This window comes from Apteryx rowi, unplaced genomic scaffold (genome assembly GCF_003343035.1).
Source record: "Apteryx rowi isolate R43461 unplaced genomic scaffold, aptRow1 scaffold_163, whole genome shotgun sequence".
Taxonomy (NCBI): domain Eukaryota; kingdom Metazoa; phylum Chordata; class Aves; order Apterygiformes; family Apterygidae; genus Apteryx; species Apteryx rowi.
In genome coordinates this window covers 688,358-700,157 of record NW_020447897.1, presented here as the reverse complement: position 1 = coordinate 700,157, position 11,800 = coordinate 688,358, and the positions used below count along the sequence as shown (strand labels likewise).

Below are 11,800 nucleotides of genomic sequence, written 5' to 3'. Positions count from 1 at the left end.
ATGTGGGTACAGTCACCCGGGATATGCTGAACACATGAAGCCTCATGACTTCTGACCTTCCTTTTGGTCCAAACACCAGCCCCAATACCTACCGTTTCTTCTTGTCATAGACTTTTATTAGTAATAAGAATGCTAATATGGCACAGCCGAAGACCTTCATTTTCCTTCTGCTCTAAGACCAAGTGTGTACCTCAGCTTTCTGCTTCATGGGGTCAATCTTCTGAACATTATGGTATATTTGCTTAACACAAGCATGCATTTCCTCAATTTTAAACATTAACAAGGACAAAACATTCCTGAAGCATACTGAATTAGGTCAGCTGCATAATAAAATACCAGCCACATGACGGAGTTAGTCCTTTTATTTTTTTAAAGATTTAGGCCACGTTTTGAAAGTTCTTGAGCAGAATATTGTCATGAGAGCTTGAAGATAACAGACCTGCCTTCTGGATTCAGCTGTTATCCCAAACAAGTGCCAGAAAGTGGAAACTTTTAGCAAAGCTTGCAACTACTTTTGCTGAAAATCTTCATTCTGTCAGAACGCTTCCCTTTTCTAACAAGTGGCTGTGCTGAGATAAATGTCTCTGCTTCATCTTTGACAGCAATGGAAATTGGGCCAGTTATGACTGTAGGTTGAAAGACTAAGCCCTATATTTCATACTACTCTCATGCTCTTTTCTGAAATAACATGCCAGAGGAACATTCATAATTGTAATGTATTCCATACATTTTCTGGTGTAATCAGYACACAAGAGACTCTTCGGATGTGCAGTCACTAGGGAGCAGCGCCTACCCTGCTTTGACTCAGATGCAGTGTGATCTTTACCCTTTGCTGTAAATTGGCTCAGAGCACATCTTTATGTGTCAGTTTTGCCTACTCACTTGCAGATGTTACCAGCTTCCAGTGCTATGGAGCTGTTTTGGTGTACATGTGATTTTCATTTTACACATCTTTCAGCTCCTTCATAGGCCCAAATGAAAAATCCAGCATTCAGGGACATTGCAAGGATTTATGATACTCTCTGGTGGGACTTTATGTTCAGAACCTAACGAACGGATTATCCTCATCCACATGTGGCATTTCCCAGCTGTGGGAGATGTATCATTATTCCTTGTTTATTCTGTGGCTTCCACACGAGCATGCTGAGCTGGTGCTTTGTAGAAAGCCCTTGTGGGGTAGGCTGTTTTGCAGCAGAAGAACCCGCTCCTGAGCACAACAGGTAGTTCCAGTACGCGACAGCTACCATGGGTAAAAAGAAGTACAGATCCCAGTGCTCATGCTGGAAAAGTTGCTGGTATGTCCAGGACAAACAGAGGATATAATGTGTGACAGGAAAGCAAGAAGCATAGAAGAATACATAAGATTAACTGTGTGGGGAGGATGACAGGGAGCGATACAAGAACAAGCAGTTGTTTTTAGCCCGATTCCCYGCACTAAGATTGTACATATCCCTTACTCTTCTCCACTTTTGAACAGTTTCRGCTACATTTGCAGAGCACAGCAGTCTCAAAGATGTCAAACCCTACAAGTTTCACAGGCACAGACAGTTGGAGAGAGGAGACAGACTGTATATATGTCCCCACCCCAGGAGAGAAGTAGCAGAAGGAGCCCAACAGTTATTAGGCAACAGAGAATCCAACTCAAAGGCATCCCTCTGCTGGACTTCAAGAAATAAGTCATTAGCAGAAGGACTTGATTTGCATTTGCAGGTATCAAAGTGAGTGCCAAGAAAAAGCTAAAGCAAAACCAGCTAAGCGAATGCAGTGAGCTCTGCTACGCAAGGAAGGAAGGGCTTTCAGTGTCCCTTCTGCAATACTATAGCCCAGCATCCACCAAGCGTGTGCTCTGGTGCTGCGGGAAGTGGTGTGAGCTGCTGTGCAGTGAGCATTAAGAAATGGGGGAGTGCAACAACCAGCTACCTTTTATTACTGAGCTGCAGAAGGCCCATCCTGCTCCCACAAACAAGACGACACTGAACCCACTGCCTGGGGCTAACGCCAGAAGCTGAACCAAGAAATTGCTACAGGGACCCTCTTGTTAACATGTGTGTCCTTTCCTTTCTGTAAGCCTGGACTTATTACTGGTTGCCATAAATTACAGAAGATCATGCACTCAGCATAACCTCTTGCTCATATCCTCCTCTGTTAGATGCAAACCTCTTTACGGTTATCTACACTGTTGTTGCTTTGAGGTTAAATTATTGCAGATAATGCTCATGGTCTCATGGGCTTACTCTCAATTGCTCTTAGTTCAAAACCACTGAGTCACTCTCCTCTAATTCTCAGCAAGAAATTTAATGGAATGAAGAAAATAATTTTATTGGAAAACCTTTTTTCCTCTCACTTCTTTACCTCACACAACTTCTCCCTAAAACCTCCATACCTAGCTGAACACGCACCCCTACACCTACACCTACATCTGCAGCCCAGAATTGCCACTCACACAGAATACAGCAGCTTGCTAACTGAGCAGTTTTGCACCCAATGAGCATGGGATACTCCACTGTCTGAAAAAGCTTAAGCTTTTTGTCAGACAAAGCTCTACCAGGATACTCCAAAACTGGCCCCTGAGGACCCCCAGCATGAAAAAGGCTGGCTTTCCCGTCAGGACCACTCGGGTGCTCAGGCCGTGGTTCCCAACTCTGCTGTGGGCAAGTGCAATAGGAAGGTTTTGGATGCTGAGCTCTGTATGGTGCCCCATGCCATCGCATCACTGGCCATGAAAGAGAAGGTAGGAGTGGGATGGAGCTGACCCCCCCCAGCTGCTAGATAGACCACTCACTGAAAGTTTGGATCTTGTSTCTCTCTGCACCCTGAGGTCACGCTATGATAATTTCTACCTCCCAAACCGACCCAGCTACCAGCTCTCTCCAAGCCCGTCCTCGTGGAGGATCAGTGACAGAGCAATTTCAGTATAAAGACCTTTACTCCTGAACTCAAATCCAAGATCCATTTGCTAGAGTCAGAACTGAAATCATTAACCTATGATAATGAGACTCCTGTTTTGTCAGTCCATTTGTGAAAGGGCAAAGACAGATCACGCTGTGGGAAAGGCATAGGGAGTGACAAAATGGAAATTATGTTTGCAGCTGAGAGAACTTAGCCCTTCCTAACATAAAACTTTTTAGTCATGGTCTACACAACTACTTCATCTTGAGCCTGGAATGAAAAGTTTTAGCATCAMTTTAATCTCAGAGTAAATTAGGTTTGCAGTATGGTTGTTGGTATGCTTTCAGAATTTCACAATTACTCATCTTCTCTTTGCTTTTCAGRTCTTGAGGTACTAAAGTCACAGAAAGTCAGCTCCTTTTGCACTTACTCCATCATGAAGCTAGTATGCAATGATTTAATAGGGAGGAGGTCATTTAATCTCAGTGGAGTTGACAGCAGCGTTGCAAAATACAAGTCCTGCATGACTTGTATTAAGTCTGGGCAGAGGTGGGGGGGATTCCTGGTGAACAACAAGTTGACCACGAGCCAGCAGTGTACCCTTGCAGCAGAGAAGGCCAGAGGTGTCCTGGGCTGCCTTAGGCAGAGCGTGGCCAGCAGGTGGAGGAAGGTCATCCTTCCCCTCCACTCAGCACTGGTGAAACACATCTGGAGCGCTGGGTCCAGTGCTGGGCTCCCCAGTATGAGACAGACATGGACAAACTGGAGCGAGTGCAGTGAGCGGCCACAAAGGTGACGAAGGGATTGGAGCATCTGACATACGAGGAGAGGCTGGAAGAGCTGGGACTGCTCAGCCTGGAAAAGGGAAGGCTCAGGAGGGACCTTACTTATCAATGTGTATGAATATCTGATGGGGGAAACTGGAGAAGACAGAGCCAGACTTTTTTTAGTGGTTCCCAGTGACACGAGTAGAGGCAAGGGGCACAAACTGAAATACAGGAAATTCCACAAAAAAGTGAGAAAAAGCTTTTTTTACTGTGAGGGTGGCCAAACCCTAGAACAGGTTGCCCGGGAAGGTTGTGGTGTCTCCATCCCTGGAGATGTTCAGACCGCAACTGGACACAGCCCTGGGCAACCTGCTGAGCTGACCCTGCCTCAGCAGGGGGTTGGACCAGACGATGTCCGGAGGTGCCTGCCAGCCWCAGTGGCTCTGTGATTCTGTTGTCTAGTATGAAATTCCAGCTAATGAACACCTTTGATGATATAACAGAGGAAGTAGTACTGTCTTTACAAGTTTAGGACTATTCAGATGGTAACAAGTTTCTGCTTTTAGTTTAAATATAAGTTTCTGTATTAAACGAAAGATTGAAGAGAATGTGATTTTCCACAACAGGTTAAAGTAGGGTTCCTGTGTATTTGACATCTCCAGCTGCTTACTAAGATCTTAAATGATTTTTTTAATCTCTCTATTCACGCTTGCACTGCTGCAAGTCTAAAATTGCCTGAAAGGAGTCATGTTTCTTATACAAACATTCTGCTAAGATATTGTTTTAATGTCTGTATTCATATTTGTCTTYTCTAAATCTATCTGACTCTATGGCAACTTGCAGCATCTTTCCTGCAGAGGACCACATCTTGACAGGCTTTGGACGACCTTGAGGCAAACCGTTCCTGAGGGTAGAAGGGTTCACCCACGTGGTCTGAGTCAGAGCAATGGAGATTGACTACAGCCAGCTCATTGTATGAGACCGTTTGTGTAGAAATAAAACGGGTAGAGGGAAAGGCAGACTCAGTGCAGTGGATGCCACTATTAGTTCTTGATACACAGAGGTAGACACTGTACATTACGCATGATACTAGTTCAACTTATCTGCTTCCCACCCAGCTGGATTGCTAAGGAACAAGTGAAAAATATAGTTGCCGTTTTAGGTCCAGATTTGGCAAGGTACGTCGAGGTATATACAGAAGCTGTCAGCCAGGCATCATGACTGCAACGTCAAATCTTACATTCCTAAAACCTTTGCATCTGTTTTTAAATGATTTGATGACTTCATCTTGTACAGATAAGTACATACCTTAGCAGGCTCTTATGCTGCCTGATCAGTTTGTGCATATACCGGGAGGCTTGCCTGTGCAGTTAGAGTTTTTTGCTTGGGTGGATTTCAGCTGTAGTTAGTTTCTACAAAAACTGGGAAGAGGGCAGTGTCTCAGCGTAGCTGAATATGAAGAATCACTCCTTTCTTTTCTGCTAGTCACTGTGGAAGCTCTTATTTGTTAGCAAAAACTAGTCACAGCACTGTGTACGTGATAACAGACAGGTTAGCTTGTGAATTTTCATTCCATAGGCCCAAATGCCCTGACATCCATACAAAGTTTGGAGAGCTGAGCTCAGGTCAAGGGGTGGACTCCCACACTCAGGCTGTGCCCACAGAGCAGCCCAACATCCCATACCACAGCCAGTGTGCCAGAATAACAGCTGGGCTCCCTGGCACTGGGCCACCTACTCCAAATGACAATAAAGGGGACAGCTGCAGCCCACAAACCTGATTTCTGATCTGTTCCTCAACAGCAAAATCATATACATATGTATCACACATATGACAGCTTGTTCATTAAGAACAAGTGGGGAAGGGTGATGGTGGTGGTGGTGGGAAATTGGCAATGTTGAATGATTTGACTTTTTTTCTGGTTCACATGTTTTCATCATTTATGAAGAAGGATGCTTCCTCCCATAAAACGCTACCTGGTTCCTGTTGCCCCAGTCACAGTGACATTCCCACCACTGTTTTTCACTTGCCCACACATGCTTCCCCATCAGCCCGTCTTGCATGAGTCACAGTTTGTCTTGGTTTCCATGCAAGCAAACAGAAAGCGGCTGGTCACTACTATCTGTGAGTCAAGAGAGGAGTTATGTGCACTTTATGCTGCTCAGCTGGCAAAAACTCAGGGAAGGAGCTCAGTGATACAGTGCGAATCTCATCCATCATAAGGGAGGACTTGTAGTGCCAGTTTTCACGTGGAGGTCAGCTGAACGGAAAGTTTTGGGTTCAGGAACTGAAAGGCTTGACTGTGCCAACAAATTGCCAAATCAAAATGAGAACATACCTCCCTCCTGCTAATAAAGAGATGGAGAGAGTGTCAAATTCTGTAATTAATTCCAAAACGATAGCAACTGAGAGCTATTTAATGTTCAGTCACAGGGACCTGTGCCTTCACAGCTGGCCGAAAAGTGATGTTTGCTTTTATGATCCCGATGAGATGAGGAGCTCAGACTGCAAAACTCAGAGAGGTCTTTGTCACAGCATAAGGACAGGCAGATGGCACAGGACTGAATCTTGTTCTCAGGCCAAAACACAAATGCGTTCAAACACTGACTTCACAGGCATTTCCTCTTGACATCAGCCGAACGACTTGTGTCCAGCTATTCAGCCATCCCACCGAACACTGTGCGCTGACCTCAGCCAGGCGGCTGGACATGCTGATTCATAAGCCTCGGAGAGAAAGGCCAGTTTTGCTATAAGCTTTGCGGCAGGCCAGAGGCACTGGTCCAGYGACCTCCTGGAAGTCTGCACGGAGATAAAGCCAGCAACTTGCATGTGCCTAGCAGGGATGCTTCCCACCGCCCAGCAGGAACCAGCCCCCCCCCCACCCCCGAATCCTCCCTAAATCCTAATACTTTTGAATGAATAATTGTTCTTTGTATGGTTTTTGCATCACTGCTTTTTGCTCCACAGCAAGCACGGGTTCTTGACCTGTCATCCTGCCCTGAAAGCTGAGCTTCCCATCAAACACGTTGCACAGCCGTGGAAGAAAGGGTGAGATCAGACCGGGATCTGGAGAGAAACTCAACTGGACATCAATCAGCACCGCGCGAATGTGTGTCTGCTGCTCAGAGACGACAAACCCCAGCATCCACGCAGCTAAGAAACGCCACAGAATGCGTATTTATTTAAGAAGCAAGGAGCAGAGGAAGTTTTAACAGCTGGCTGGTTTTCCAGGGAGCGGGTGCGAAATAGGGAGTCACTATCAAACCGCTGAACGGTGTCGCTCGCAGGCCAGGACTCACCTCACGCTTTTGGCCGCCAGAGGAAGAGCGACGCCGTCCCTGTGGGTTCGTGGTGCCGCACCAGCGCGCTACGGACAAGTCGCTGCCTCTGCTCAGGAGACGCCCGGCCCAAAGAGGGGGGACACCCGCCGCGGAGGTGCGCGAGGACACCTACGTGTCGCGCGTCTGCATCCTGTCCCCCTCGAGCTGCTCCCTCCACGGACAACAGACTTTATAGGGGGGTTTTAGCACAGAAAAGGAAAACGGGTGCGGGAGCAAGAAGCTTTCAAGCCGCATGAGAGGTTTTTCACAGTTCAAGCAGGGTCTGCTGCTCACGAAATGGAAAGAAACTAAGTATGGGGAGAAATAACTGATGGAACCGAAGCAAGAAATGAGCGAGCAACAGCAAGACAGTGTGGCCAAATGCTGACTCCTGTGAGAGTAATTTGTTAAATGAAGCAAACAGAATTTGTTCAAGTTTCTTCTCAAGGGTCACAAATTTTTGCAAGTACTAATAGAAATGTCGCTCCCATTCTGTTGATTGTGCTTGGAACAAAATTATCTGGAACGTATCTATATGTGTGTATATATACAAATATTTATAAATATATATATATATATATATATAAAGTATTTGGTGTTTCTTCAGAGTTTGAAATTGTTCAGTTCAACCATTCTTTAAAAAGTCAAGAAGTACTACTGTTTAGGAGGGGGTTGGTTTTCCAATCTTTTTTTTCTGTGTGTGTGTGTGTGTGTGTGTGTGTGTGAGATAAATAAAAACAAATGGCTTCCTGGAAAAACATTTCAGACATGAAATTGAGCACAGTTAGATGCACTCTTTGTCAGGCAAAAAAATATTTACGCAGGATTAATTCCAGCATTCAATATTGGTTTACTACAAGGATTGCTTGGACTCCCTTTCATCTGTCATCCTAGTTTATGCCATGAGCTTGAAAAACAAATCATATTTATAATAACAAAGGAAACATTGCTTAAGTTAAAATCCCTCGTTAGTATTTTACGWTCAGCTAAGCCAAAGAAGGAAGCCACGGTGAAAGCAAACAAGTACGAAATAGGAAGAATTTTACTCCATTTACCTTGGGTAAAAACTGCTTAGCTTGGTCTGACTGCTAAATTAGCAAGCAGATTCAGCTCCCAAGTAGGTTAAAACTCCCTCTAATGGCAACTGAATAGAGGACAGAGTCTGAAAAGGGGAAAAGCATCCCACTGTTATTTGAAATACAATTTTGCTATTTTTGCTCTCTTTTTTAATGTATTTTCTTGTAGGCAAAATATTACCACTATGAATTCTTCTGAAAAGTGAATCTTTAGCCAGTGCCCAAGATTCTGTTAAATTACAACAAAAAAGTTTATATAGCTGAATTAAAATGGGCTTCAAGCAAAGGCAGGCTTGGTTGCTTTGACAGGGAAAGTGACTAGCAATAGCATCAAACCATGAAAGTGGCTCAGAAAAACACCCGTGACAGATGGCTCATCCTGTCCRTGAAAAGGGGCGTGTTATTGAGCAGCACTACTCCCAACAGAAACACCAAACACCTTCAGGAATATTTAGAGGATCAGGTTGAGATTTATTCACAGCAAAATAATCATTCAGCCTGTATAGTGAGTATGATAAAATGAGAAAAACATTACATTCTGCTCATCAATAGCAGACGGAAACTATCCTTTGAAAGTACTAAGAATGAAAAACAGGATTAAAATGTTAAGAAAGGAAGGTAAGCAAAGGGCTGATAGCAAGTAGATGTACCTACAGCCCAATATAGGGAAAAAAATCAAAAATCATGAATTAAGGAAGTATCAAGCTCAGTCATAATGTGAGCTGGTGATGTCTTTTCTTACCACCCTGGTGACACTTCAGGTTTTCCAGGCAAACTCTGCTAGTTAACCACCTTTCTTTCTGCTATCCCTACAAAAGGGCACAGAGTTATAAAATTAAGATAGAGCATACCTCAATCTCCTTTTAGCAGTGAGGATTCTGTGCATCATTTTTACAGCCTAAGGGTCATTTCAATAGAAGCAAAACGAGTATCTCAGACTCCTGCTGGTCAACGGTGAAAAGTTTTCAGAAGGGAAATATTCTAGGGGGTGAAAATCCAGAGGAGCCATAAAGTCAGCTGAATAAAAAAGCAGACCTGTTGCCCAAAAACTCACCAGAGGCATCCTCCTCAGACCCAGTCTAGTAACACTTCTGCTGCAGGGGCAGAAGCTTTTATTGAGAGCTGTGGAATAAATCACTTTTTTACGCTTGTAGGCACCCCCCCCTTCAGAATAAGAAAGGCATTTGGAACCTGATCAAAACCTCGCTGAAGTTAACTAAAAATAATAATAATAATAATAACGTAAATTTACACTCGCATACGTAAATAGTCTCTACCTCTTCTCTCAGCTACCGGAGGTACAAAGCAGAGATGACTGCTTACACTATAAAGATAGCTAATAGGTATGTTGATAATAGCACATAAAACAAAATGTATGTTTTGCAGGTAGGGCATACTTGTCTGTGAGAGCCTAGAGTCAAAACAGAGATCAGGAGATATTATTGGTGTGGCAAAGAATGTGTATGCTTGTAGGTAATCTCATTTTATTGTATGATTTGAAGAGCTGCTTAAAGAACAACATTTCACAGTACATGCAGTTTCATTTAAAAAAATTAAATATTTATTTCTTTCAGAGGAGAAAACATGCATATTTATGTACATCATTTAAAGGAAAAGGAAAAATTACCATTTACATCAGAAATTCCTCTTTACAGATCTTTTAAGAAAAAAAGGCAAGCAGTAGCAATTTTGCAGAAAGCAAAGCATTCAAACTCTTTACACTGACAGTATTTATTGAGAGACATTAGCAACAGCAGAAGAAGGTCGTTTAAGGATGGATTCAACTGAAAACGACAGTGGCTCATTTGTTGAAAGTTTTGTTGTGGCCTGTTTGGCCCCAAAGAAGTCTTTTGCATATTTATCTATCGTAAATTTGTACTTTTGGTTCTCTTTAACGGAGCACTCTCTGTATTTCTTAGAAGCTTCTTCAAAAGTCTCTTTGACAAATGCTGTTCGCAACTCTGCTCCAGATTTGCCAGGAAACGTTTGCTGGAACAGGGACTGGAATGGATTGTATTTGAGTGGTGGAGGGGGCTTGGTGCTCTCTTTGCTGATCTTGCTTAGGATCTGTTCTTGAGGAGCCAGAGGATCCTTATCAGAAATCTGAGAGAAAGTCCTTTTTGGAGGAGAGAAAGCTGACCTCTCTCGAGCTTCCTGAGGAAGGCATGCAACCTCATTACATGACTGCTGAATGTCTCGAGTGTGGGTCAGAACAAGTGAATTTTCCAGTTTTGGAGACACAATGTCTTGCTCAGTGCTGGGACAGTCCTGACTTTGTGAGACCTTGGCATCCCACCCTGCCCCAGGTTTGAGAGCCTGGACAGTAGTAGCATTTAAGAGGCATTGCTGGTAGAGGAGAGCATCGCTAATGGGGCCGCATTTTGGCCACACTAAGAACCTGGAAGACAGGGGATACTGCCTGTAGGTAGTCGCTACACTGACATTTGAAGAAATTAGTTCCATGTTACCAGATCCTGAATACTGCATGGTTAGATCAAGGCAGGTTGGTAAAAAATTGCAAAACTCCTTGTTCGGAGCATCGACTTGAGCAGGGTTGAAGGCTGTTTTATACGAGCTGTACTCAGGTCCGTGCACCATGCGGTTAGGAAGGAAAAGGGCAGCTGCTTGCGTAGCTTCCATCATCTCTCTTTCTTTATACTCTCTCTCTAGCATAATGTTCTCCAACTCCTTATCGGCAAAAGCCCGTCTCTTTCTCATCCTGTCACTTACAGGGGGTGGCAAGGGTGAGCTCCCTCCCAGGTAAGGGTCTGTTGGGATGGGACGGTAACCTAAAACAACAAAGGAGCATTAGGAACGAAGCCAGGTAAGCAAATCCTTACGGCTGTCTTTGTCCTGCCCCGCACTGAGCGCTCGCCACAAACCCGGGATGCCACCAGCTCCGGCCGACACCAGCGTGCCGCAGGGGCTTAGCCCCGCGCGCCGTCAGGCACGCTCAGCACGGGCGCTGCAACACAGATGAGCAAGCCCCGCTCCTCTGACACATACCGTCTCCTTCAGAGCTATTTTTAGTCACTGAAAACAGCAATTCCAAAACTGCAGACGGAGCAAAAGCAAAAAAAAAAAAAAAAAAAAAAGGCAAAACCCCACTGTGTTTTATGAGTGGTATTGCATCATGCAGCTGAAGGAGATAACTACGCATTTTTAACGAACAAGGAAAGTATTCAAATATTCCATTTCTTCTGAACTAAAGAAAACTTAAGTACAACCTAAAAATCCCATATATTCACTTAGGGCATCTGTCGAACTAAGTTCATTTAATAAACTGTTAGTGTTTAATCCTGTTTACTCTACCCAGAAAAGTAATCCCATCAAATTAGTGGAACTATGTGCTCCACTAAGGGCAAAAGGGTTTTGCCTGTTTTTACTCCCATTCATCTCACACAGATTTCCCCATTGCCAGGGAAGATATCTCTATCGATGGCTGATGCCTTTTCTGTTTTCTAAAGATGAATCATTATGTGCACATTGTTAGAGATGGTAAAAAATTCGAAAGAGAACTAGGAGAAAAGAAAAATAAAGGTATGATAAATTAGAGAAAATAATACAGAAAAGATTTTTAAAAGAATGAACTGCAGAATAAAAAGAGAGAGGTTTCTAACAGGACAAAATTTCAAACAGAATTGCACTTGCAAAGAGAAGAACTTTTTCTTTCGAAAAAGGAAACCAGATCTGAAAATTGTAATGCTTTACTTTCCGATTTCCAACCCTGTAGAGAGGTTAAAGCAGG

At 43.8% G+C, this 11,800-nt stretch overlaps 1 protein-coding gene across 1 annotated transcript; it reads right to left on the bottom strand.

Annotated features, from left to right (window-relative positions):
- Positions 1 to 9,783: 9,783 nt before the first annotated feature.
- Positions 9,784 to 10,845, bottom strand: DMRT2 (doublesex and mab-3 related transcription factor 2; the record flags this gene model as incomplete). The annotated part of the gene is made up of 1 exon (XM_026060014.1): positions 9,784 to 10,845. A coding segment is annotated over one exon (1,062 nt), but the record flags the coding sequence as incomplete, so codon positions are not given.
- Positions 10,846 to 11,800: the final 955 nt, after the last annotated feature.